At 42.6% G+C, this 26,276-nt stretch overlaps 1 protein-coding gene across 1 annotated transcript in view; it reads left to right on the top strand.

Moving 5' to 3' along the window:
- Nucleotides 1-26,276, top strand: part of COL4A5 (collagen type IV alpha 5 chain) — a 214,195-nt gene that overhangs the window by 145,707 nt on the left and 42,212 nt on the right. The window contains exons 37-41 of the mRNA XM_031944962.1: nucleotides 8,852-8,978; nucleotides 15,832-15,912; nucleotides 16,489-16,587; nucleotides 17,094-17,144; nucleotides 19,044-19,229. Of these exons, the coding sequence (XP_031800822.1) occupies nucleotides 8,852-8,978; nucleotides 15,832-15,912; nucleotides 16,489-16,587; nucleotides 17,094-17,144; nucleotides 19,044-19,229 (544 nt within the window). The remainder of the gene's footprint in view (nucleotides 1-8,851; nucleotides 8,979-15,831; nucleotides 15,913-16,488; nucleotides 16,588-17,093; nucleotides 17,145-19,043; nucleotides 19,230-26,276) is intronic.

Here is a 26,276-nt window from a genome sequence, read left to right as displayed (position 1 = left end):
CATGGTGGGAGCTCATTCTACCATCATGCAGAGGTGGCAACGGGAAGCCATGATTAGGTGTCTAATTGGAGCTAGATTGGAGTCAGCATGGGACAGGAGAAAGCAGGCCGGGGGGCCAGGAGTGGTGGAGCGGGCAGGTGGTACCCAGCAGAGTCAGGAAGCCCCTGGTTCCAATGGAGCCTCAGACATCCATTAACTGTGTGAGTAGCAAGTAACTACCCCTCTGTCTGCCTCAGTTTCCTCAACTGTAAAATGGGGACCCTCCTCACAGAGTTGTTATGAGGATCTAATGAGATGATATTTGTAAAGCACTTCGCACAATGTCTGACACAGAGTAGGTGCTTAATAATTGCTTGTTTCCTTCCCCTTCAGTAATTGGGACAATTGAGTTCCAATCTTACCTCTGACACTATCTGTATGACCTTGGACAAGTCCCTTCCCCTCCCTGGACCTCAGTTTCCTCCTGTGTAAAATGAGAGAGGTGGGCTCGAGGGCCAGGGAGATCCTCTCCAGTTCGAAATCAAGGGGCCTGCAATCCCAAGCTCTCTCCCGCTGCCGAGATCTGCAGTGCCCCTTGGCTTGAGGCTTAAAGCCGACTTTTCTAGACTTCAGATCATGACCCCCTGCTTTCCTTCTCTCCTCCAGTCAGACCTGCCCACTTGCTATCACTGTTCCTGCCTCCTCTGCTGAGACACTTCTAGAAAGCCTCCCCTGATTTTGCTGCTTCCTAGTGTGTTTTCTCTGTCTCTGTTTCTATGTCTTTCTTTCTCTCCAACTCTGTCTCTGTCTCTTTCTCCCTCCTTCTCTGCCTCTGTCTCTAATTCTGTATCTCTCTCTGTCTTTCCTTCCTTCCCTTTCTCTTTATCTGTCTCTTTCTATCTTTCTCCCTCTCTGTCTCTATCTCTCTGTCTCTCTTCCCCCTCTCTCTATCTCTATTTCCTTCTTTCTCTCTCTCTCTCTCTCTCTCTCTCTCTCTCTCTCTCTCTCTCTGTCTGTCTGTCTCTCTCTCTCTCTGTATTTCTTTCTCCTTCTGTCTTTCTCTTCCTCTCTGTCTCTTTCTCTCTCCCCCCTCTCTCTTTCTCTGTCTCTGTTCCTGTCTTTCCATCTCTCTCTCTCCCCTCTCTCTGTATCTGTCTCTTGTTTCTCTCGGGCTCTTGGGTTGGGGCCGGCCCTTACCAGGCACCTAAGAAATCCCGCCTCTCTGATTCCTTAAGGAAGCTAGCAGTGGGCGCCCACCCTCCACCTGCCCTGAGCCTCCAAGTCTCACTTGCTCTAAGTCCACACCACGCTGAATTTTAAACCCGTCCGAGTTGGGGAAACAAGACAAGCATTCGCCTCACGTATCCGAAGTCTCTTTCAGATCGTGCATTTCATGGTAGTATCTACTGATAAAGACTAGTATAAATAGTTCCCAGAAAAGGGACAAAGGAAAAAGAGAAGAACATAATTCTGGCGACTCGGAGGGTGGAGCCAGAGGAGTCTCCTGGTCAGAGCCACGGGGGAGGAGAGGCTCATGGAAGGAGAGGTTCAGGAGTGAAGGGGACATCACCAAGTGACCAAGGGAAACCTCATCCGGGATCAGGACTGGCCTATCAAGCTTGATATTCTGTGCCCTAACATGGCAACAAAAGGCAGTTCTGGGGAAGACTCCATCTGCCATCGCCCTCCAAGAGCTAGGGCACTTGTGCGAATGGCCCCAAGTTCCCTCTTCATAAACCATTGCGGATCCACCTTCCATTAATTTACCCGTGCCCTTCTTGAAACTGATTTTTAAGCATCATCTCATAGGACAACAAGTGTTACTCAAAAATGCAATTGAGCATTAATTAAGTGCCTGCAGCAGTGGTTCTCAAAGGTTGTGACGGGGACCATTTGGAGCCCACGCTCCCAATGGCATGTGCATGCACGTGTCTCCGTGAGCCATCCAGAGCACACGGCGTGTCCCACAGTGGGCCACTGTTCCCCACTGCAAAAAGTGATGTGGCCCCAGGAGCAGGACTGAGCTTGGGTATTTAGAACCCTCACCTTGTTAGTCAGTTTCAACGAAATATAGTCCCCGTCCTCATGGAGCTCACACTCTGGTAGAGAAATAAGACACAAAACTCCAAATCTCATTGTGATAGAACTCCCTCCTCTAACTGTCTCTTTCATCCTTTCTTCTGAGACACTCATACCCCTCTCTCCGAGATCAGGGGAGGACAGAGGAGCTTCCCCTCGACCCCTTGACGCTTCTGTATTTCACTGTCATTGTGAGCTTCCTTTTCCTCAGGAGCGTGTCCTACCCTTAACATTCTCCCTCCAGAAAAGTGCCAGCTGATAATTCGGTAGCCAGTCCTACCTTTATTCGCAGCAATTTCCCTGCTGTGGAAGTGTCGAGAAATCTGGGTTCTAGACCCGGCACTGTCATTGCTTGCTCATGTGATAGATTGGTATCCTCCCTGAGCCTCAGTTTCCTCATCTGTATTCTGTGCCAGAGTTTGTGGTCACCCTACATTTCCTTCTTTGGTTAGGTCAGATGACCTTTAGACTTGAGAAAAGCAGATTTCCAAATGTCCAGAGAAAGGGAAATGAGATCTTTCTTTGGCTAGAGACTCCCAAAAGAGCGCAATAGAATAAAAGGAAGCTGGATCTACAGAGGTTGGTGTGACCATATGGGGAACTCTCATTTTATTTAAAAGGATGCTGGGAATTTTACCAAGGATCATACAAAGATTGGTGCGATCCTCTTAAAAAGTGTCAGATTAAAGTAGACAGTAGACTGAGGTTTATGTGAAATGCCACAAAAACATGGCTTTTTTTTTTTTTAAAGAAAGAACAAGGAATAGCAGCACTTCCTTCTCACGACAGATAGTTTCATGTTAATAATAATACCGATAGGGAGCTTTTATAGAGCACTTTAAGATTTGCAAAGGGCTTTTGTATGTAGTTAGCTCATTTGATCTTTCCAGAAACCTTATAAGGCAGATGCTTTTATTATCCCCATTTAACAGAATGGATAACTGAGGCTGGAAAGGTATCAGTCGGTAAGCATTTATTGGTTAAGTCATTTCAATCATGTCCAACTCTCCATTTACCCTATTTGGGGTTTTCTTGGCCAAGATATTGGAATGGTTGTCCATTTCTTTCTTCAGATCCTTTTACAGGTGAGGAAACTGAGGCAAACAAGGTGAAGTGATTTGTCCAGGATCATACAACTAGCAAGTGTCTGAGGCCATATTTGAACTCAGAGCATCAGCTCTGATATGAGTATGATGAGATCATACTCTTATCCATTGTTATCACTTAGCTGTCCTAAGCATTTATTAGGCTCCTACCATGTACCAGGCAGGCAAGGTAGTTCAGTAAAAAGAGTACTGGGCCTGAAGTCAAGAAAACCTGAAATTGAATCCAGCCTCAGATACTGACTAGCTGTGTGACCCTAAGCTAGTCACTTCACCCTTTTTGCCTCAGTTTCCTCATCTGGAAAAGGAAATGGCAAACCACTCAAATATCTCTGCCAGGAAAACCCCATGGACAGAACGGGCCATGGGGTCATGAAGAGTTGGGCCCGGCTGAAAGACTACCGAGGATACGAAAACAAAACAAAACAAAAACAGCAAAAGTCAGTCCCTGTTCTCAAAAAGCCCACAGAAATGGGGGAGAGGATACACAAGCAAAGAGAGACAAGAGAAGGCTAAAAACAGGTGGAAGGGCTCGGGAAAGGTTTCTGGTAGCAGGGACTGAAGGAAGCCTGGAGCTGGTGTGGCCTTCTGGGAAGGGAGATGGCTCCAGTACAGGGGCCAGCCAGGGAAAGTGCCCGAGGGGAGCTGGAGTCTTGGCTGAGGAAGAGCAGGAGGCCGGTGCGACTGACTCACAGAGGACGTTGTAGAGCGAGGTAGAAAACTGGAAACATGGGAGAGGCTGGTTTCTGAAGTGCTTGCCAAATAGAGTGACTGGGTGACTGGGGGACAATTATAGGGAAGTCTGGAGATTTTCTGGGAGCCACTGAGATAGGTAAAGTCCTGGACCTGGAATCACAGAGATCCATGTTCAAATCCTATCTCATAGACCTAATTAGCTGTATGGCCTCAGCCAAGTCACCTAACCACTGTGGCCTCAGTTTCCTCAACTGTAAAAACAGGGTTAATAATAGCATCTGCTTCCCAGGATTCTCAGGACAGCTAGGTGGTTCAGTGAACAGAGTGCTGGGCCCTGGTGTCAGAAAGAACTGAGTTCAAAACTAGCCTTGGTACTTTCTGTGTGACCCTGGGCAAGTCCCTAAATCCTGTTTGCCTCAGTCTCCGTGTCTGTAAAATGAACTGAGAAAGAAACAGCAAAACGAGCTGAGAAAGAAACAGCAAACTACTCCAGCATCTTTGCCAAAAAACAAAACAACAACAATAACCCGGGATTATCCAAATGATCAACTGAGCTAATATTTATGAAGCCTTTAGCACAGTCCTGGCAGATGCTGTATCGACGCTAGTTAGTATATTGTTATTTTTCTTAAGAGGGAAGGCTTTGGGGGAAAAGCTAATGAGTTCAGTTTGGGGGATGCTGAGTCGAAGACGCTTCCTGAACCTCCGGGTCAGGATGTCCAGAAAGCGGCGGAGGCTGGGCCCGGAGGGCAGAAAAGCTGCCCAGGACTGTACAGCTAGGCTCTGAGGCAGGGGAAGTCCAGCTGCATCCTCTGGCAGCGAGCAGCTTCTAGACAAACAACAAAGAAAAATCGACCCTCTGAGCCCTTTTGTTTCCTCCTCCTGTGTAAGGAGAATGATGTTCAGATTGCAGATAGTAGAAGAGAGCCAGCTAAGAGGCAATTGAAGGCCAGGCTGGGCGAGGAGATAGTGGAGCTGCATTAAATGAGTTTAGGGCACCTGCATTGCAGGACCCCGAAGGAAGCCAGGGGGCTGATTGCTGACCCAGCAGGCGGGATCTTCGAGGAAGCGGGGCCAAATGAGAGAGGAGACGGCGGAGTGCTGGACCGATTTTCAAAAAGGTGAACAAAAGGGAGTGTGCAGATTCTCCCGGCAAACTTCCCATTGGTCCCCAGAAATGTCCTCCAACTGATGATTAAACAGTTCACTCGTAGTTATCTTCGCAAAACACAGTGGGCAGAGGCAGGAGCCAGTCATACCAAGCCAGGTGCATGTTGGGAAACAGGGGAGCCTAGATTTCGAGCAAAGAGGGACCCTAGAAGCTGTCAAATGCAAACCCATTTATCTAGAACTAGGGAGATGAAGTACAGCTAGGTGGCCAAGTGGTTAGAGCACCAGACCTACAGTCGGGAAGACAGGGGCTCAAATGCAGCATCAAACACTTGCTAGCTGTGTGACCCTCACAACTCAGGGTCCAGCTGCCTCAGTTTCTTCATCTAGAAAATGAGCTGGAGAAGGAAGTAGAAAACCACTCTAGTATCTCTGCCAAGAAAACCCCAAATGGAGCACTAAGAGTCAATCATGACTGAAATGATTGGATGACAACAAGGAAAATGAAGTGATATGTCCGAGATCACATAGCTAGTAAGTGGATTGTAGTCACAAGACCCGAGTACAAATCCTGCCTCATAGATTTTCTAGCCGTGTGACCTCAGGCAAGTCCCTTAACCACTGTGTATCTCAGTTTCCTCAACTATAAAAACAGGGATAATAATAGCATCCACCTGCTAGGGTTCTATCCATCATTCTCCTCTGCCTTCACTGGATACAGGGCCTTGGCAGAACAAGGGAATGGCTGGATGGCCACAGGGCTTTTGATAAAAGTCTTTCATTTTCCTATGAGCAAAAGAGAAGGATTCCAATTGGGTGATAGTGTAATTAAGTGACTTTTGAATGGCTGGATGAGTATTCCACTCATGGATTGATGTCAGCCTAGAGAGAAACTTCTAGTGGCTCACTGCAAGGCTCTTGGAGTTATGGGATTTTGACCCCAAAGGGGTCACCTTCCTGATCATCTAGGCCAGTCCGTAACCATTTATTAAACACCTGCTGTTTCGGACACTGTGTTGCGTTTGGTTCCCAAAAAGGACCATGATATCAGGGAGGTGAAGTCATGACATGCAAATGAATTGGATTTAAGTGAGGGAGGGTCAGGCAAAGTCACCTGCCTCACTTTCCCCTCCAGAGCCAGCTGGATCCAGTGGCCTGATAGAAATCAGAGAGCGGGAGATGGCCCTGGAGGCAGTGGGAGACTGGTTAAGGTCTTCAACAGGTCTCAGTTTGACAGAGGCAACACCCATTATTGAGACCAAGAGTCTCCTCTTTCATCTAGTTCCAAGAAATACAAACAAACAAATAAATAAACAAATGAGGGAGAGCAGAGTAGAATGCTACTTGCATTCGATCTGAGTCAATCAGGACCCAAACCATGACCAAATGGGCTTGGCTTGGGCCAGTTAATCGGGGCCATGAGTCAAAAGAGTATCTACTCCAATGAAACCATAATAGCTTTAATTATTTAGAGCAAAGCTTCTTAAATTGTGGGTTGCAACCCCATAATTGAATAGAAAAGTCACCAAACTCTGATTTCTTCTCAGTAAATGTTGGATTTGTCTATCTGTTTGATATACCTCAGAGGATACACGGGGCATACTGTACCCGATGCTGGGGAGATACAAAGACAAAGTGAAAATAGTCCCGCCTCAAGGAGTCTGCACGCTGTTTGGGGAAACGTAATGCATGTATACAGTTGTGTACTAAATACATACAGGCATAAAGGGTTTGTATGGAAGGTGGTGCTTGGGCAAAATCTTGAAGGCAGCCAGGGATTCTAAGAGGAGTGTGTGAAGAGGGAATGGTGGCTGGTCAATGCAAAAGCCCAGAGGTGGGCAATGTCTTGTTTCAGGAACAAGGAGGTTGCTGCCTAGAGGGAAGGGATATACCTGGAAAGAAAATATGGAACAAGGTGGAAAAGAGCTTCGATATAGACTTTATATTTGATCTGAGAGGTAGTAGGGAGCCACTGGAAGTTATTGAGGAAAGGAAGTGATATGGTCAGGTAGGAGCTTTAGGAAAAACAAAAAAAACCCTCTCATTTTTGATATGGAGGAACTGAGGCTCAAAAAGGTGACTTGCTCAAAGTTGCACAGGGAGTTCATGAGTCATAAATTTAGAACTGGAAGGGATTTCAGAAGTCATCTAGTGTGACTCCTCCATTTTGTAGATGAGGAAACTGAGCCCCAGGGAAGGGAAGTCATATGAGCAGCATATATGGAGCATTGGGCCTGGAGTTAGGAAGCTCTTGAGTTTAAATGCAGCCCAAGACCTTTACTAACCACATGACCCTGGGCAAATTCCTTAATCCTGTTCACCTCAGTTTCCTCATCTGTAAAAAAAAATGGGTATAGTAATAGCACCTACCTAAGCATTGTAAAGCCTTGGCACATAGCAAACAGTATATAAATAATGTTATTTTTTGCTGTTATTATTATGATTATATATAGCATCATAAATCTATGGCTGAAAAGTACCTCAGAGACCATCTAGTGAATTTATAGATGAAGAAACCGAGTCCCAGGGAAGGAGGGGACATGTCAGGTCTCCTAACTCCTAATTCAGTATGTCTCTCACCATGGCCTCTAATTGGCCTTTTTCAATTTAATTATTTTCATCGACAACAGCATGCTGAATGAATGAACAAACAAATGAAATAACATATATTAAGCGTTTGCTGTATACCAAACACTATGCTGTGCTCTGGAGTTCAAATATTTAGGCAGACCAGTCCCTGCTCCCAAGGAGTTCACATTCGATTTGAGGAAGACAGCATTTAGGGATAGGCTTCGACTACAGGACAGGTGCTAGTCATCCATGTAAATTACCACTCTCTTAGACCACCCAGTCAGGATCCAAAAAGAGTTCAGCAACCTAGAACATGGGACCATATCAAAGAAGTAGAAAACGAACAGGATTCTATGTAAAGTTCTTCCCTTGGGAAGTTGAGGACAAAATTTTTATTTGTTGCACGAGTGTGAATGGGTCGGGATCCGAATCCCTCGGGATTTTCGTGGCCTCTCGGCTCAGTGTGCCTCAGCGACATGGCTGACGGTAAGAAAAAATGAGAACGGAAGCTAGGAAATTTCAATCGCTCTCAAAAAACCCTGATATGAAAAATAGATGCTTGATTTTGTTTGGGGTTGGTTGGCTGTTAGTGGGGGTGGGGACGGTGGGGGAGAGCGAGGGCTTATGGAAATTGGAATGGCCAAAATGAGAGGTTGAAGCTCTACATTTCAATGTCCCATTACCGAGTATAATCTCCTGCTAGTGATATGTCACAATTTTCTCCTCTGCCTTGTACTCGGGTACCTAAATTGGATTGTTTCCTTAGTAACAAGAATTATCAGATGATTTATTCAAAGCTGATCTATGGAGACTTCAAGCCAACAAGTATTCGCTAAGCATTTTTTTGTGCAGTCCAGCATGGAGAGAGACACAAAGGAGGCTCGCCTTGGTCCCTGACCACAAGAAGTTTATGGTCTAGTTGGGGGAGATGAGACTTACACACATGAAGCAATTAGAGGATGGGAGCAGGCAGCTTAATTAGCTCCCAGAACGTGGTGTAGGGATAGCATCTGTCAGGAAAAGGGAGAGAGAGAGAGACTTGGGGGGAGCCACATTTGTCAAGGAAGAGTTCCTGAAGGGATGGGACTCGAGGTGGGCTTTTGAAGGATTGGTAATATCTGGATCAGCTTTTAAACAGTATCTGAATGAGGGAGGATAAAGCAGAATACAACATCAGAAAACATGTGTCTTTGTATGGTAGAGCCATCTGGGGAGACAGACTACCCTGCCAAGGAAGGATTGCATTATAATGTGCTAAGACTCTGGAAAATGTAAGCAATGCTACCGTTCTGTCTTTCTGTTTATATTTCCAGGGTGATCCTGGCCTGCCTGGGTACCCAGGGACTCCTGGCAGTCAAGGTGCCCTGGGAGACACCGGTTCGCCTGGTGCCCCAGGGAGCCCTGGGGCCAAAGGACAGCCAGGCTTGCCCGGACGGCCAGGTAACACGTTTCTCTTTTTCCTTCTCGTTTTTGAGCAATCGGCTTTCTTTCTCTCCTCCCTTCCTCCTTCGCCTGCCTCTCGTTGACGGCTCTCGGGCAAAATCAAGAGCCAGAGATAATCTGTTTTATTGCCTGGTGCTTGGATCCGACCCCTCGATCTGATATCGACTTTGTGCCGGCCATTCCCCTTCCTTTTTTTTCTGAGCCGCATTGCTTGCAGAACAGAGAAGGGCCCCAGCAGCTCAGCGGGGGAAGATTCTGCGACCTGAGAGACAGTTGGTATATACCACTTTCCAATTTGGACTGCTAGCTGCAGGCCAATTAAGGAGCCTGACTATTTTCATAGGTGATAATATTCACAGCTGAGCCCTGTCCTGCTTCTGGTTCCCTTGGAAAGTTTGACACCTGTACATGGGAACCCAATGGGTGGTGATGGCACAATGATGGCCCAATTCATTCAGCTAACAAACCGTTGAGTGACTTGGGTAAAAGAACTGAGACCGAGTTATCTTATTATCGGCTCCCTTCATGCTGGCTGTGTTCAATGCTGGCTGCTTCGCTCCCTCAGTCGTACGGATGCTTGGACCTTGATTGGTCTTGATCACTGTGATATTGACTCGGAAACACATTTCTCTGACTTTACTGGAACTGACAATAAACTCGTTCCTTGACTTTTGAATCTGATTTCATGGGGAAAAAAAGGCTTAATATATACCTTTTTTTTAAAAACTCTAATCATTTCCCAGTGTACCTCCCTCCCCTTTGAACCCTCTGCTATAATAAAGAAGAGCAGTTAAACTGAATTTGCTAACAATATAAGGACCAGTCCCTCCAGTCCTCCACTTGTCAATTGAAAGAACGAAGCGTGCTTCATCATCCATTCTCTCAGAGTAAGATTTGTTACTGTACTTAATCTGAGCCCATCTCTCTTTTGATGGTGTATGGCACAGTTAGGTATCTCAGCAGCCGGGCCTGGAGTCAGGGAGATCTGAGTCTAAATCCGGCTGTCGATTCACTTCTGTCTGCCTCAGTTTTCTAATCTGTAAAATGGGGATCATAAGAGCAATCCCTCCCACAGTTATTGAGGGGATCAAAGGAGATTCTTTTTATTTTGAATAGTATTTGATTTTTCCAAATACACGCAAAAATAATTTTCAACATTCATCTTTGCAAAACGTTGTGTTCCAAATTTGTCTCGCTTTCTCCCAGCCTTTGCCCTTCCCCAGGACAGCAAACGATCTCGTATAGGTTAAACATGTCCAGTTCTTCTAAATGGATTTCCATATTCATCATGCTGTGTGAGAAAGATCAGATCAAAGGGGGGAAAACACAAGAAAGAAAAAAATCAAGCAAACAACAGCAAAACCAAACAAGCCTGGTGAAAATATTATGCTTAGATTCACATTCAGTTTCCATATTTCTGAGATAATATTTATAAAGCCCTTCATTCAGTGCCTGGCACATAGGAGGTGCTTAACCTCTATTGTTTTAGAGTGCTTCAGTCTTTACAGATATTTATAAGCTCAGTTTTTTATTTCTAGAAGCTTAGAAATTTAATAAGAACTTTAAATTTCCCTAAGACTTTTGGGACGTGTGTGTGTGTGTGTGTGTGTGTGTGTGTGTGTGTGTGTACACACATGCCTATGAGCATGTACAATAAAACCTCTCTCTCCCTCTTCTTTTCTCTCTGTCTCTGTCTGTCTTTCCCTTCCTCCCTCCTTTCTTCCCTCCCTCCCCTCCTCTGTCTCTCTGTGTGTGTCTCTTCCTCTCCTTCTCTCTCTCCTTCCTCCCCTTCCTTTTCTCCCTTCCTTCTTCACTCTCTGTTTGTCTGTCTGTATATTTCTCTCAGTCTCTCTGTTTCTCTACCTGCCTCTCTTTGACTCTCTGTTTCTCACTCTGTCTTTCCCTGTGTCTATTTCTCTCTGTCTCTCTGCCTCTGTATTTCTTTCTGTGTCTCTGTCTCTGTTTCTCTCTCTGCCTCTGTTTCTCTTATGTTCTCGTTTGTGTCTCTCTGTCCCTGTCTTTCTCTCTGTTTTAACTTGTATTTACCTTATTACTAGTGATTTGTAACTGTCTTTCTCTCTGTCTCTATATTTTTCTCTATGTCTCTGTTTCTCTGCCTGCCTCTGTGTGGCTCTGTTTCTCACTGTCTCTCTGTGTCTCTCTGTCTTTCTCTATGTCTCTATTTCTCTCTGTCTCTCTGCTTCTGTGTTTCTCTCTGTGTCTCTGTCTCTGTTTCTCTCTCTGCCTCTCTTTCTCTATCTCTTTGTGTCTCTCTGTCCCTGTCTTTCTCTCTGTTTTGACTTGTATTTACCTTATTACTAGTGATTTGTAACTGTCTTTCTGTCTATATTTTTCTCTATGTCTGTTTCTCTGCCTGCCTCTATGTGGCTCTGTTTCTCACTGTCTCTCTGTCTTTCTGTCTTTCTCTATGTCTCTATTTCTCTCTGTCTCTCTGCCTCTGTGTTTCTCTCTGTGTCTCTCTATCTCTTTCTGTTTCTCTCTCTGCCTCTGTGCCTCTGTTTCTCTCTTTCTGTTTCTCTGTCCCTGTCTTTTTCTCTGTCTGTTGTAACTTGTATTTACCTTATTACTAGTGATTTGTAACTGTCTCTCTGTCTCTCTGTCCTTGTCTTTCCGCTCTTTGTCCCTTTTTCTGTCTTTCTGATTTGCTGTCTCTCTCTCCCCTCCTCCCTATACTCAGGATTATTCTTCAAAATGTAGTGGTCAAAGGATCTGACCAACCGTTTTCAAAAGAAGAAAAACAAACTATTAAGATCCACATAAAATGCTCCAAATCACTAATAATTAAACAAACAAACTAATTTTCAGTTTTCACTCGCACCTAACAAATTGGAAAAGACAGAAGGTCGTTGTTGGAGGAGCTATGGGGAGATAAGCATGCTAATCCACTGTTTGTGTATGTAGATATGTTAATGAAATCACAGGTCTGGAAATCATATGTCAAGTCTATTTGTTCTAGACTTGTGATTTCATTTCTACAGGGAACTTCTGGTGAGGGAAGTCCCTCAATCAACAGAAAACTTTGTAATTGGTAGTGGAGGTGCTTGAGACGATGAGAAGTTACGTGTCTTGGCCAGGATGACATAGCCAGTATGTGTCTGAAACAGGACTTGATTGAGGTTTCCCTGACTCTGAGGACAGTCTCATATTCCTCTCGTATAGAAAAGAAACAGCAAATATGAAGAATACGTGGACATGCGTGTGTGTTTTCTGTACCTGTTACGGTAACTCTCACTGCAGATCATCGATGTATCTGTAACCTGGAGACTTAAGATGTTGCCTAAAACTTGAGGACATTAATTGACTTACCCATGATTAGAGAGCTGTCTTATTCATTTAGATTGTATGCATAGCAGATTTTGATATCATCAGAAATATTCAATGAAAAAGTTCCCTTCCTTCCCCTTGGAGCAGCTAGGTACAGTGGGTAGAGTGCTGGGCCTGGCCAGGTAGAGATTAGGATGATTAGAGATGGCCCTGGATGCAGTGGGAGACCTTAGCCTTTTTAAGATCAGGTCTTTAACAGGTCTCAGTTTGCTTAAGGCAACACCCATTCAGTGATTAAAGCCCAGATGAATCTGGAAAAGAAAATGAGGCTGGTGACTTTGCACTGCTCTCCCTCCCTGAAATCTAATTCATTTGTATGTCATGACCTCACCTCCCTGACATCATCTTTGAGAACAAAGAACAAACAACAGCTTGACCTGTAGTCAGGAAGACTCATCTTCCTGAGTTCAAATATGGCCTCAGACACTTACTAGCTATGTGACTCTGTGCAAGTCCCTTAACCCTGTTTGCTCATCTCTAAAATGAGATAGAGAGGGAAATAACAAACCGCTCCAGGATTTTTGCCTAGAAAACCCCCAAAATGGAGTCACAAAGACTGAGGCATGACTGAAATGACTGAACAACAAACAACAACAATTTTTTTCCTACTTGATCATTTCTCTTTTTATTTTAACTGCATTTTTATTGATTTCATTCATGCCTTTATATTTTATGTAATCAAAATTGTCAATTTTTGATTTGTCAATTAACATTTATTTTTTAACGATCATCTTTATTCCTTGTTTGAATTCTTCCCCCATCCATAATTGTTCGAGATACTTCCTTTCATTCTCTAGTTGTTGTTGTTGTTTTGGAGGGTGAGGGCGTTGTTTTTCATGATTATTAGATGCTGGTCTGAAGCTAATTTCTGCCGATTGCTTTTTAGATTTCCAAGTAGTCTTTGTCAAATAGAGAATCTTTCCCTCAGTAATTTGTGTCCTTGGGTTTATCAAACATTGTACTGTCAAGTTTGGTAGTTTCTGAGTCTCACTTATATAGTCTATTCCACTGATCTACTTTTCTATTTTTAAAGCAGTACTGAATAGCTTTGATGATTATTGCATTATGATATAATTTGAGATCTGGTAATGCTCAGCCTTCTTCACTTCGGCTTTTTAAATTCATTTACCTAGACTTTTGTTTCTTCAAAAGATTTTGCTAATATTTTGTCTGGTTTTATAAAGTATCTTCTTGATAGTTTGATATAGTATGAAATCTGTAAATTAATTTAGGTCATACTATCATTTGTACTAAATTAGTGCAGTTCAGTCACAAGCAATAGCTATTTCTCCAAATATTTGTCTTCTTTTATGTCTGTAGAGAGGCAGGATTATATGGTGGATAGAGAACCAACCTTGAAGCTAAAAATGCTTAGGTTCAAGTCTTGTCTCTAATAAAAAAAAGACCCTGGACCAAGCACTACTCTCTGTGCTCTAAAAGAATTCTGTAATACTGCAAGTGATAGAGAAGATGTTGATCTGTATTGGTAAAGAGAATTTCTTCATCAGGGAGTTTTCCATACCAGTAAAATCACAGGTCCAGTCCTATCTTATCCTTATATTGATAAAAAGTTGTTGGAAAGCTGTACTTATACAAGTTCTATGAGTGTCTTGGTGGGTTAATTCCCAGAAATCTTGTGAATTTTGTAATTATTTTGAATGGAACTTTTCTTTATAGTATTTGCCTCCTTTTTGTTAGCACTGTAAAGAAATGCTGATGATTTTGTGGATTTCTTTTGTAAAGCTATTACTATTAATCTTCTTGTTAGTTTCTTTACTGATTCTCTGGGGTTTTCTGAGTTATAATATCTGAAAATACGGTTACTTTGCCTCTTTTTGCTGATTTCTATTCCATTCATTTCTCTCACTTTTCTTATTGCTATAGGTTGCACAAGAAGAGGGGATATTTTTGCTTTATACCTACAAACAATGCTAACTTTTTGGCTTTAGAGATATACTTTTGGTGATATTAAAAGTGTAGCATGAGCAATTTTGACAGCACATCACCTAGAAATACTTTCTAGGAGGTGGACAATGCTTGAATACATTAAAATATTTAACACTGTAGTTTAGAGATTTGTCTTGGACTATCTGGCCCCTTCTTTCAAAACCCCTACCCTAAGTCATGGTGGGAGAAAAACAAGCATTTGGTTTGCCAAATGAGTAGTGATCCTCTGAAAGATGTGACTTTTATGTTAAGTTTTTGTGATTATTGTTCTTCCACCATTGGGCTAGAGAGAAGGAAACAGAGTAGCAATAGAATAGATCCTTTGGTCTCCTATTACACCTTTATTTTTCACTACGATGGCCTGGCTCCCATTAGGATATGCTTAACACCCACTAGATCCAGGAATAAAGCAGGCAATCTCCTTTGAAAACACATCTAATTGAGCTTAGCAGACTGAAAGCACGCAGTAGACGGAATTATTTATATTGACAGCTTGTCTAATTTCTAAATCTATTTTTTCTAATTCCTATATTTCAGAGCAAATGGATTCTAGACTGGTATGCAGGAGTGTTAGGGATTTTTTGCTTTGTTTCTGAATTTCACAATGCTAACAAATGAATTTACAATCTTAAATCATCCCCCAAACAAATAAAACCATAATCAATAAGTACCATCTTATGTGTTTCCTTTCTGCTCTTCATGGTGTTTCTTTTTTTAAAAAAATATTTATTTTAATACGCATTGCTTTATGAATTATGTTGGGAGAGAAAAATCAGAGCAAAAGGGAAAAACCATGGGAGAGGTGAAAAAACAGAAAAGAGAAATGAACCTAGCATGTATTGATTTACATTCAGTCTCCTTAGTTCTCTTTCTGGATGCAGATGGCATTTTCTGTCCAAAGTCTATTGGAATTTCTTTGGATCACTGAACTGCTGAGAAGAACCATGCTTTCCATAGCTGATCATCACACATTCTCACTGTTACGGTGTACAATGTTTTCCTGGTTCTGCTTGTTTCACTCAGCATCAGTTCATGTAAATCTTTCCAGGCCTTTCTAAAATCAACTTGCTCATCATTTTTATAGAACAATAATATTCCATTATCTTCATGCACCACAGCTTGTTCAGCCATTCCCCAACTGATGGGCATCTGTTTATTTTCCAATTCTTTGCTACCACAAAAACAGCTGCTATAAACATTTTTGCACATATGGGTCCTTTTCCCTCTTTTATGATTTCCTTGGGATACAGATCCAGTAGTAGCACTGCTGGGTCAAAGGATATGCACAATTTGATAACCCTTCGAGCATAGTTCCAAACTGCTCTCCAGAATGGTTGGATCAGTTTACAACCCCACTAACAATGTATCAGTGTCCCAGTTTTCCCATATCCCCTCCAATATTTATCATTATCTTTTCCTGTCACCTTAGCCAATCGGAGCATATGAAGTGGTACCTCAGATCTTCATCTATGACACTCTGTAAACTTTAATTCTCAATTATAACTCCTAAAGCAATAGAATTTTTCTTCTGCTTTTCAATTTGGGCTCTTTTTCACAGGTATTACAGGCCTTCCTGGACCCAGAGGTATGGATGGCCCATCTGGCAGCCCTGGTATTCCAGGACAATCTGGTCCTGTAGGTAAGTATGATGTTATGTCATGATTACAGAGATTGAAGTACCCTTTGGGTAGGCCCAGTTCACCCATGGTGTATGACTTTTCAACAGGTAGAGGCAAAGCGAGCAGTTATTGAGTTCCTGTTCCTTAGAACAAGAAGAGTACAGAATGTACTCTCTCACAAAGCTATTTCAGACTCGTACTATTATGGAAGATTATCTTTGGAGCTCAATTCGCAGCCATTCTGTAGCTGAGTTTCTGAAAAGATGACCCAGGATTGGCTGTTTGACAGCTGCTAGCAGAAGATTCCCTCTTTCTTTAGGTCCTAGTGTTCCCCACCCACAGAATCTGGCTCTAGCAAATCAATACCCTCATACTTTCCCTCCGCCTTCTCCTCCCCACACACATATCCCAAAGCCAGCCCCAAAGTCTCTGATTTGACCCTTGGTACTTAAGACAAGTTTTATTTCCAAAGATGATCTTAGGGAGAAGTTTTATGTGACTTTATCACTTTGGATGATAAGGGGGTCTGTGGCAAGATATAGGATTGCTTATTGGAAAGTTTTTGTAACTCATAACATTTGTGTCTTCTTATATAGGCAGTCAGGGCCATCCTGGTCCCCCAGGATCTCCAGGAGAGAAAGGGAAACCGGGTCAAGATGGGATTCCTGGACCAGCTGGACAGAAGGGTGAACCAGGTCTCTAACCCATCTCCAGTTTTCCTTTAGAACTTTTTCCTTGCAAACATACTACAGCTTTCCACCTTTTTACCCCATTGTCCCCCTCGGCCTTGATGAAATCAATCGTTCTAAAGTCTACACATATACCTTTGATGTTCTTTCCCTGCCTATTCATCTACTACTCCATGTATGGAATTATGATTCACTTTTGTCCATTAAACTCTTTTCTATCTATGGCATAAAACTTTCCAGATCTTTTTACCTCAGTCAGGTAATTCAGAGAACCAATAGCCACCATGACCAAGCTTTTCTGTCAAAGAATATACTTTTGCCCAGTGCTGATTATGTCTGATGTACATATATGATATACATATATGTGTAATACTGAGTACAAGAAGGGTGTTTTTCTCAAAGGTTTTGTCCTGAAATTCATTATGGATTGAAATGTAAAATAATTTCAAAATCAATTGTTTTGAATTGTGTCATTAATCTTCTGGACCTGGGGGGGTATTATGTCATGGCAGGTCAACCAGGATTTGGATTACCAGGACCTCCCGGAATCTCAGGATTTCCTGGTAAGGTTGGAATCGGAGCAACTGAGAGAAATTCTCTTCTAGCTCTAATTCTTATCAACTGGAAGAAAGTGGTTGTTGGAGCCTTGGGGCAGGGGACAGTTTAGGGTAGGAAGGTTATAGAGGGCTGAACATGCACTGAGGTCCGGACAACCAAGCACTTAAGGCTAACTACCGATTGGACAATACTCTATAAGCATATGCTTGGAAAATGGCCCTTCCCACTATCCTGTGCTGGCTCGATAATTGGTGTATACAGAGAACTGTAGAAGGGACTAGGGGGTGGAGTAAGACTAGCCAGGGTCACTCTGGGCAGGAGACAAAGAAGGAGGTTGTGGAGATTCTGCTTCCATCTAATTCAGTCCTACCTTTAAAGACCAAGAATAAAGACTAAGGACTTTTGCTTATCCTGACACTGGCTGATTCTAAGGTATCCATGGTGCTAACGTAGTCATCAGAGGTGACCACTATGTGTTATAAAGTCTGTTATAGAAAAAGAGAGGTAAGCCAGGAGGAACAGTCAGATATTTACTTTTAGATTGGGATTTGAGAGAACAAATTTCAAAGGATTCAGAGGAAGGATAGCTAGAATGTCCTGGATACAGATTTCACCAGTGAAATTAGATCTGGGAAACTTAAGAACTACATTGCAAAATAAAAAAGAAAGCAGGGGGAAAAAAAGAACCACATTGCATTCATCAGAATTCTTAAGTCTTCCAAAGTTGTTTTTCTTTACCATGTTGTTCTCTTGGTTCTGTTCATTTCACTCAGCATCAGTTCATACAAGTCTTTTCAGGCACTTCTAAAACCATCCTTTTTTTTTTAATCATTTCTTATGGCATAAAAGGATTCCCTCGCATTCATTGTTCACTCATTCCCAAAACGATGAGCATTCTCTCATTCTTTGAAACTACACTGAGAGCTGCTAAAATATTTTATATATAAGGAGTCTTTCTTTTTCCTTCGATCTCTTGGATGTAGACTGGATAGTGGATAGACACAGTTTGGTCACTTTGGGGGTATAATTCCAAATTGCTTTCCAGAGTGACAGATTCACCAACAGTGCAGTAATGGGCCTGTTTTCCTACAATCCCTCCAACATTTGTCATTTTTTGGCCAATATGAGTGTGTAATAAAACTTCATCATTCCTAGGAACTGGTAATGAAGCATGCTACTTGACAGAGAGATGCTGGACTCAAGTGTCTGTTGTGGTGGTTGTTAGATCGAATGGGATCTTGGGCTGTTAAGAGAGGCTTGACTTCCAGGAATAAGGAGGTGATGGCCTTGTAGTTTTATGCCTTGGCCAGGCCAAATTTTGAGTATTTTGTTCAGACCTTTTAGGAAGGGCTCTGAGAAACTGGAGAGGATGACCTTATCTAGGTGAGGATCAATCAAAGGAATGGGGGGATTTAGCCTGGAGAAGAGAGGACTCCAGAGGAACCAAGGCAGCAAGCCTTTAGTATTTGAAGGGTTGTCACATGGAGAAGGGATTAGATTTATCCATTTTGGCCCAAAGGGCAGAACCGGCAGCAGTTGGGAGAAGAAGGGCCTGATATAAGCTTGTTGTCAGGAAAAGCTTGCTAACATCCTGAGTTATCTGGAGGAGGATGGGCCGCCTCAGAAAGTGTCAGCTTCTCCCACCCAAGAGGGGTTCAGGCAGAGAGGCTGGCTAAACATGTGAGGTGTGTTGTTGGCTAGGATTGGTTGGTCTAGTTGGCCACTGAGGTTCTTTCCATATCTGCATCTTATGACTTTGTGGGAAAGTGGTTTATGGGGTCAGGTAGATATGAAATCTAGGAACCCAAAGTGCTAGCCTAATGATTATAAATATTTTGTGCCTGAAAGAATTTCTAATTCACTCTTGTAATATGCATTATAATCTTGCTCTTTCACTTTTACAGGTGAGAAAGGTGATGAAGGTTCGCCAGGTACTCCAGGAAGCCCTGGACCTCAAGGCCCCAAGGGTGAACGGGGCTTTCCTGGCTTTCCTGGTATACAAGGACCCCCAGGTCCTCCTGGCTCTCCGGGTCAAAATCGAGAAGGTCCCAAAGGGAACCCTGGGCCCCGAGGTCATCCTGGGAGAGCAGGTACGTACGAGAACATAAGAAAAACGGTTCTATTATTGTCTATTATTTTGTCTTGCTGGTAGGTTATTTAGTGTTTAGAGCTAGACTAAATTTGTAACTTAGGGCTGCGTTCCAAGTAAACAGCTTGGTTTATGCCCAGCTCCATTGATTTCCATGGCATCCACCAATTCCACTTGATAATGGATGTCATCCTCATTTACTTAGAGTGGAAGTAAAACTCAGTAACTGACATATTAGTCTCTTTGTTGAAAGGAAAGCTCTGCTGATAACCTGGCAGCAAAATCCCATGGCCATGTTGTAGTGCAGGCAGAACGATAATATCCCAGAAATAATTTTCACGGGCACTCAATCTCCTTTTTTGGACTGGACCAAAAAAATGTCTCCAAAGTTGGCTGCATGATTCAATGTCATTGGCACAATAAACAGATTTCATCTTTCCTAGGAACAGGACAATCAAATTTCTCTTCAGCATCCCAGCATGATCAAATTGGATAGTGAGCTTCTCAGCCCAAGCTCATGTCTGGATCTCATCTTTCTTACGTTAACACTGTTCCCGCAGAGTCAATTCTGCATCCAATGTTCACCTTTTCATTCAGTGTCTGTGTGGGGTAGTTCCATTTACTAATTCTGGAAAATCTCATTTTCATCCAGGGTTAATATTGCTGAGCCCAGGCACTCACTGGTGGTCTTTTATCGACAGCTTTTCGAGACTCCATTTTCCATTTTTATATTTCTGGTAATTAAAAACTTGGCTCTCATTGATTAAAAAGCAAGTGAAATCTCCAATGAAAGCAACAAAATAATTGGCCCCTCGCTTCCTAGGACTTGAAAGAGTCTAGATTTGTTTCTTCCAAATGCCATTTAATTCATGCTAATAGCATGTTCACTAATATCGTAGTTAATTTTGTTGAGATCTGTATGACAGACTCGGATTCATTGGGATCGCAGGCTATGTTCAGAACACCTATTTACCAGTTGGCCGTCTTTGCTGGGATGTGAATGTTTCTGGAGGAGGGGTGAACGACCCCGGCGATGGGTTGTTCGGCCACATTCTCTCTCGGGGAAAAAATGGGATTGTTTCCTGGTTGAACAAGCACAGATTTATTTTTTTTGTGGGGGGAAGGGGAGCCAACCCTTATCAGTTTGCTGTTTGGAATAACACTACTATTTTATTCAAGGAATAGTAAAATGAGTTAGCTCACTGTGGAAATGTGACTATTGGTTATAAACAAACCAACTAACAAAAATACCACCCAGCTATCTTCCTGATTTTACGACAGCCACGAGAAATAAATAAATAAATAAATGGGCTCTTCTTGATTCTTGCATATTTTCTGTGAACTCCACTCAGGAAATTTAAGCCTGATTGTCATAGTAGGAGCTTAGAGTAATGATTATTACGAAAACGACTTCCTGTCTGTCAAAATACACCAGTGTGTGCTGTTAGGAAGTGATGGCTCGGTTGGTGAAAAGGTCTCCAAGTGTATTAAGCTTTCAGGATGCAGCAATGGTGAACTAACCCTTTAGTGAAAGGCTCCATGGATTATTGGAGCCGATTACTGTTTCTAGCAGCGTCCATGTCCTTTCCCCATTTTGGAACGATGAACTCAGTCCTTTCTGGGTCCTGCAGATTTGCCCCTTAGTGCTCAAGTAATAGCTTTTGATCAAGTTTGAAATGATATCCGTCTATGTATGTGCATATGTGTTGATTTGGAACCATGATTTCATGATCAAAAGATCATGATGTTGATTTGGACTACGATTTCATTGAAATAGGAAACTCCCCCACCATTGTAGCTCTGTAGAATTGTCTTTTGGGAGCCCTGAGAAGTTAATCACTTGCCCAAAGGTAACATGGCCAGGCCTTCCCAACTTCAGTATTGATTCTTTATCCGCTATCTCATGTTGTCCTTTGTGTAAATGTAATTTTGTTTTTCAAATTGGACTTGTGATTTAATTGATATAGGGAGTTACTAGGCAAGAAGCTCCTTCTATCAATGGAGATGATCACTTGTCTTGTAATTTAGTATCAGAGATGCCTAGGGCACTGAGAGGTTAAGTGACTTACTCAAGGTCACACAGCCAGACTATATTATCAGAAGCAGTGCTTGAGAACATACATATGTGTATACGTAAGTGCTTAAAATTACCAAGTATATTCTAATCAGGAGTGGAATATGCCAAATCAATTCTCATATTTTGGCTGAAAGTTATAAGATATTAGTAAATTACTGTGCCCAGTGTCTCCAACCAACAGTGAGAAGTCACTTAATTAGGAAAGTCAATTTAGCATTCCTTTCCAATTTTGCTAACAAGCAGAATCAGCATCCAGTTATCTGTGACTTTCTTTGTCATAGATCTGTAGTGGGAAAACATCATTCTGCAATCCTTTGGGAGATGCTGAAGCTAATTGTTGGCCAAAAAACATCAAAAAGGAGAGACTTGTGAATACCGAAGTAATTGGGCTATTTAATAACCATTTTTTATTATCCCATACTTTTCTCTGTCAGAAACTACAGATAGAGTAGAATCTGTCCTTGCTGGATTTTGTGTAGCTTTTCTCCAAAATAGAAACTCCTGCTCAAGATTTTTCAGTCAATCAACAGACATTGGAGAGGCAGTGTGCCCTTGTGGTAAGACAGTTGGCCTAAGAGCTGGGAAGGCCTACTTCCAGATCCTGCCTCCACTACTGGCTGTGTTTTCCTGGGAAAGTCAGCCCTCGGGCAACTCCGAATGACTAAGTTACAGAGACTCCACTGGCATGAGGAACCCTTGGTAGGAATCCCGGTGAAATCATAGAGCTAAGCATGATCCCTACATACGAGCCACTGCGCTAGGTGTTAGGGGCACAGAAACCAAAGTGAACCAGCCCTTACCCTCGGGGAACTTACATTCTAATCAAGTTATCAAACTTAAGTGAGCTAAAGTCACTTTAACTTGCAATTCTAGGCATGGGCCGGAAAGCCCAAACCACCTACTCAGCTAATAGTTTGCTGTCTTCCTGTGCAGGTGTGCTCTGACCATGTGGCTCCTCTACTCAATCGACTCCAGGAATTCTATATTGCTTCTAGGGCCAAACTATTCTGTCTGGCTTTTAAAGCCTTTTGCAACCTGGCCCCCACCTCTCTCTCCAACCTCACTCTTCTTCCTGCATGTCACAGCTCAGCCCAACTGTCGGCTCCCTTGCTCTCCCTTGCCCTACCGTCTCAAGGCTCTTTGCCTTTGCTCTGGCTGCAGCCCTCCTTCACCAGGCCCAGGATGCTCTTCCTCCTCATCACCAATTCACAGAGCCCCTCTCTTCATTCCAAGCTTTTTACAACATCCCCAATAAGCTAGTGTGTGCCATGCCTCCCAAACTGCTTTGGACTTAACTACTTTCTCTTTATTTTGTTCTCTCTCTCTCTCTCTCTCTCTCTCTCTCTGTTTCTCTGTTTCTCTCTCTCTGTCTCTCCTTCCCTCCTCTCTCTCTCTCTCTCTCTCTCTCTCTCTCTCTCTCTCTCTCTATATATATATATATATATATATATATATATATATATATATATATATATATACATATACATATGATATATACCTATGTAAACAATGTATAGTCATGTGTATATGTGTAATATACATCATCTTACCATTAGAATGTATGTTCCTTGTGAGGAGTAGTTTTATTCTTTGTATTTTTATCCTCAGAGACTAGATTATTGATTAATCGATTGTTTGATCTATCTCTATATCTCTATATCTATTTTTATATTTTCCCTTCCCTTCCCCCTTCTGTCCTGCCCCCTCCAAAACACCAAAAACAGGGTGTCAAGAATTGCCCGGTGGGAAATTGATAATCCATGGTCAATATTTTCACCTAATTGTAAGGGCAGAAAAGGTTTATTATTTCTGATTCGGTGGTAAGGCTTTTAGCCTATCTTCTTGCCTTTATGCTATTGAGGTTAAAGATTCTTTTTTTCTAAGAGAGACTCTTAGGATTTTCAAAGATAGTTTACTTCTAAGCTTAGACCTTTACTTCCGATTTTTCTTCCTAATATCATAATTTCTAATAGAAATTCTTCCATCAAGGCAAGTACATAGTACACTGGACATGGAGTCAGGAAGACCTAAGTTCAAATCCTGCATCAGTTACTTACTAGCTCTATGATCTTCAGCAAGTCACTTAATCTCTGTTGGCCTTGGTTTCCTCAATTTTAAAATGAGGATGACAATAGCATCCCGGGGTTGTTGTGAGGACCAAATGAGATAAATATTCTGAAGACTTAGCATGATGCCTGGCACAAAATAGACACTTAATAAATGCTTGTTTCCTTCCTTCTTTCCTTCCTTCCTTCCTCCCTTCCTTCCTCCCTCCCTTCCTTCCTTCTTTCCCTTCCTCTTTCCCTCCCTCTCTCCCTCTCTTCTTCATTCCTTTCTTTCCTTCCTTTCTTCTTTTCCTTCTTTCCCTCCCTCCTTTCCTCTCTCCCTCCCTTCCTCTCTCCCTCCCTTCCCTCCTTTCCTTCCTTCCTTCCTTCCTTCCTTCTTTCTCTCCCTCCCTCCCTCCCTGCCTTTCTGCCTGCCTGCCTGCTTTTATGCCTGCCTGCCTTTGATGAATTCAAGTGTCTCAGGTGGACTACATCCTCAGATACCAACAGCAGATGGGATGCTTCAGCCACCATCAGGAATATTTGAAAGATTGTTAGAAACAGAAGAGGTGCTGTGCAACTAGAGAGGACAAATGCTTGGATTTTCAAAAGAGGGAGGAGAACAAAGTCTGCAACAGAAGTATAGGACGATAGACCATATAGTTTGGCTTTCATTCCTGCCAAAATTCAAGAATGACTTGTTAAAGAGATGGCTAGTGAACATGTAAAAAAGGAAGCCATGATCACAGCCAGTTAGCATGACTTCATCAAGAACAGGTCAGGCCAGACTAACCTCATTTTCTTTTTTGACAGACTTTTTATCAGACTGAAAGATCAGGGAAATGCTGTAGGATTTCGTTTACCTAGAATTTCTGAAAAAGTCTTACACTGAATCCCATGGAAAGGGTGGTGAGATGTGAGCTAAGTGATCGTGGACTTGGTTGAATGTCTGGACTCAGAGCAATTGTTAATGGTTCTATGTCTGCTTGGCAGGAGGTCTCCAGTGAGGTGCCCTAGGGATCTGTGTTTTGCCTTGTGCTGTTTAACATTTTTATCAGCGACTTGGATACACACATAGATGGGAAATTTATCATTTGGCTAGTTACTAGAAGAGACAGCTGACATACTGGCTGCAAAGCTGTGATCCAAAAGGATTGTTTTAGAAACTAAAATATTGGTCTGAAAAATAATGATCTAATTTAAGCTACTCCATTTTAAGAGGGATAAATGTAAAGTTTTACAGTTGGATCCCAGAAATCAATTTCACGAGTACAAGTTGGGGAGAGGCGTGACTTGACAAGTTTGGCTGAAAAAAAAACAAAGATCATTTTTTTATTTGTTTGTTTTTGTGCACAACAAACTCAGCATAAGTCAACAGTATGGTTTGGGAGCCAAAAATACCAATGCATTCTTCGTAGCAGTAGCACCTGTGGGGAAGGAATAGTCCCACCATTCTTTGTGGTGGTCAGATCTCATTCAGTGTATTGTTTTCACCCCCTGGGTACTCCGGTTCAGGAAGGACTTTGGGCCAGAGTGGTGAGGGACCTTGAGTTCTTGTCATCTGAAGGAACTGGTGATATTTAACCTAAAGAAGAGAAACATTAAGGGACACTCTCTAGTCATATTTGAGTATTTGATGGGCTGTTATCTAAAAGATAACAGATTTTGACTCAATGTTAAGGAAAAACTAACAAATAGAACTGTCCACGTGTGGAATTGACTGCACTGAGAACTATCAGGGGGCTCCCTGCCACAGGAAGCCTTTGAGCAAAGTCTGGATGACCACTTGGAGAAATAGTAGAGGAGATTCTTACTGAGTTATCTGTTAGACTAACTGATCTGTGAGGTCCCCTCTAATTGATATTGCATGCTTACAGACCATCTGTTTATTTGGGGGGGGATGAACAGATGAAAAACCATTTTTCAGGCACTCACTGTGCTGAAGATCAAAACACAGAAGGGAAGAAAGTTTTCCTTAAGAAGCTTCCATCCTAATTGGGGGAGATAGCACAGCAAGGGGTATGGTGGTCAGGGATGGTAGTTTGCTTTCTAAGGTTACAGAGATAGTAAATGGAATCAGGGAGTAGCTCAACCATCAATTTGATTTGATTTCGGTTACAAAATGTGGGGTCCGTTGGACATATAGCTGAGCGGTTAGAGGTAGAGAGCTCGGTGAGGTTCTCACTACTCAGGACAGTGGGACCCAAGGCCGATCTCCAGGGCTAAAATCATTAAATCATTCAGGGACCCCATGTCATGCCTAAGAATCTTTCCAGAATCCGGGCTCATCTTCTATGAAAACTGGATCATTTTCCCATCTCCAGGTGTCTCTCTGCCTCTCCACAGTTCCACCAAGTTCCTCAACCAAAATTGAGCTACAAGTTCTTTTAGTTCTTGGAGGTGTAATTGGTTTGGATCAGGAGGCCTGAACTTATTTCAAGCTGCTAGGTACTCCATTACTATCTTCTCACCTATCTTGAGTTTCAATTCCCTCCCAACCATGTTTGTTCTACCCAGCATGAAGATTTTTTCTCTGTGACAGACAAGATGGAAGTGAGATCGTTCTCCTTTCCTTTCATCCATTAACATTAAACTCTCACCATGGCAGAGGGAAGGCTATAACTTGCCTTGGAGGAATGAATGATAAATCTTGCCCAGTTCTCAGACACGCTTCTGTAGAAGCGCCGTCCCTCGGTCAGACTAGGCGATAATATCTATCTCCTTTCCTCAGTTGGGAAAACTCCGACCTGAGATAGGTCATTTTTTCTTAAAACAAAGTATTCAAATGATCACGTCGTCTTGGCTAATTATCACTTATTTCCAAAGCTCTGCTCTGCTTTGTTTTGTTTTCACTGGACCTCTACTCTGGTGTATATTGGATGGAGGGCCCCATGCATGAAATTGACTTGGCATATAACCGGGAAGA

Source organism: Sarcophilus harrisii, chromosome X, assembly GCF_902635505.1.
Source record: "Sarcophilus harrisii chromosome X, mSarHar1.11, whole genome shotgun sequence".
NCBI classification, from domain to species: domain Eukaryota; kingdom Metazoa; phylum Chordata; class Mammalia; order Dasyuromorphia; family Dasyuridae; genus Sarcophilus; species Sarcophilus harrisii.
This window is presented reverse-complemented; position numbering and strand designations above follow the sequence as displayed.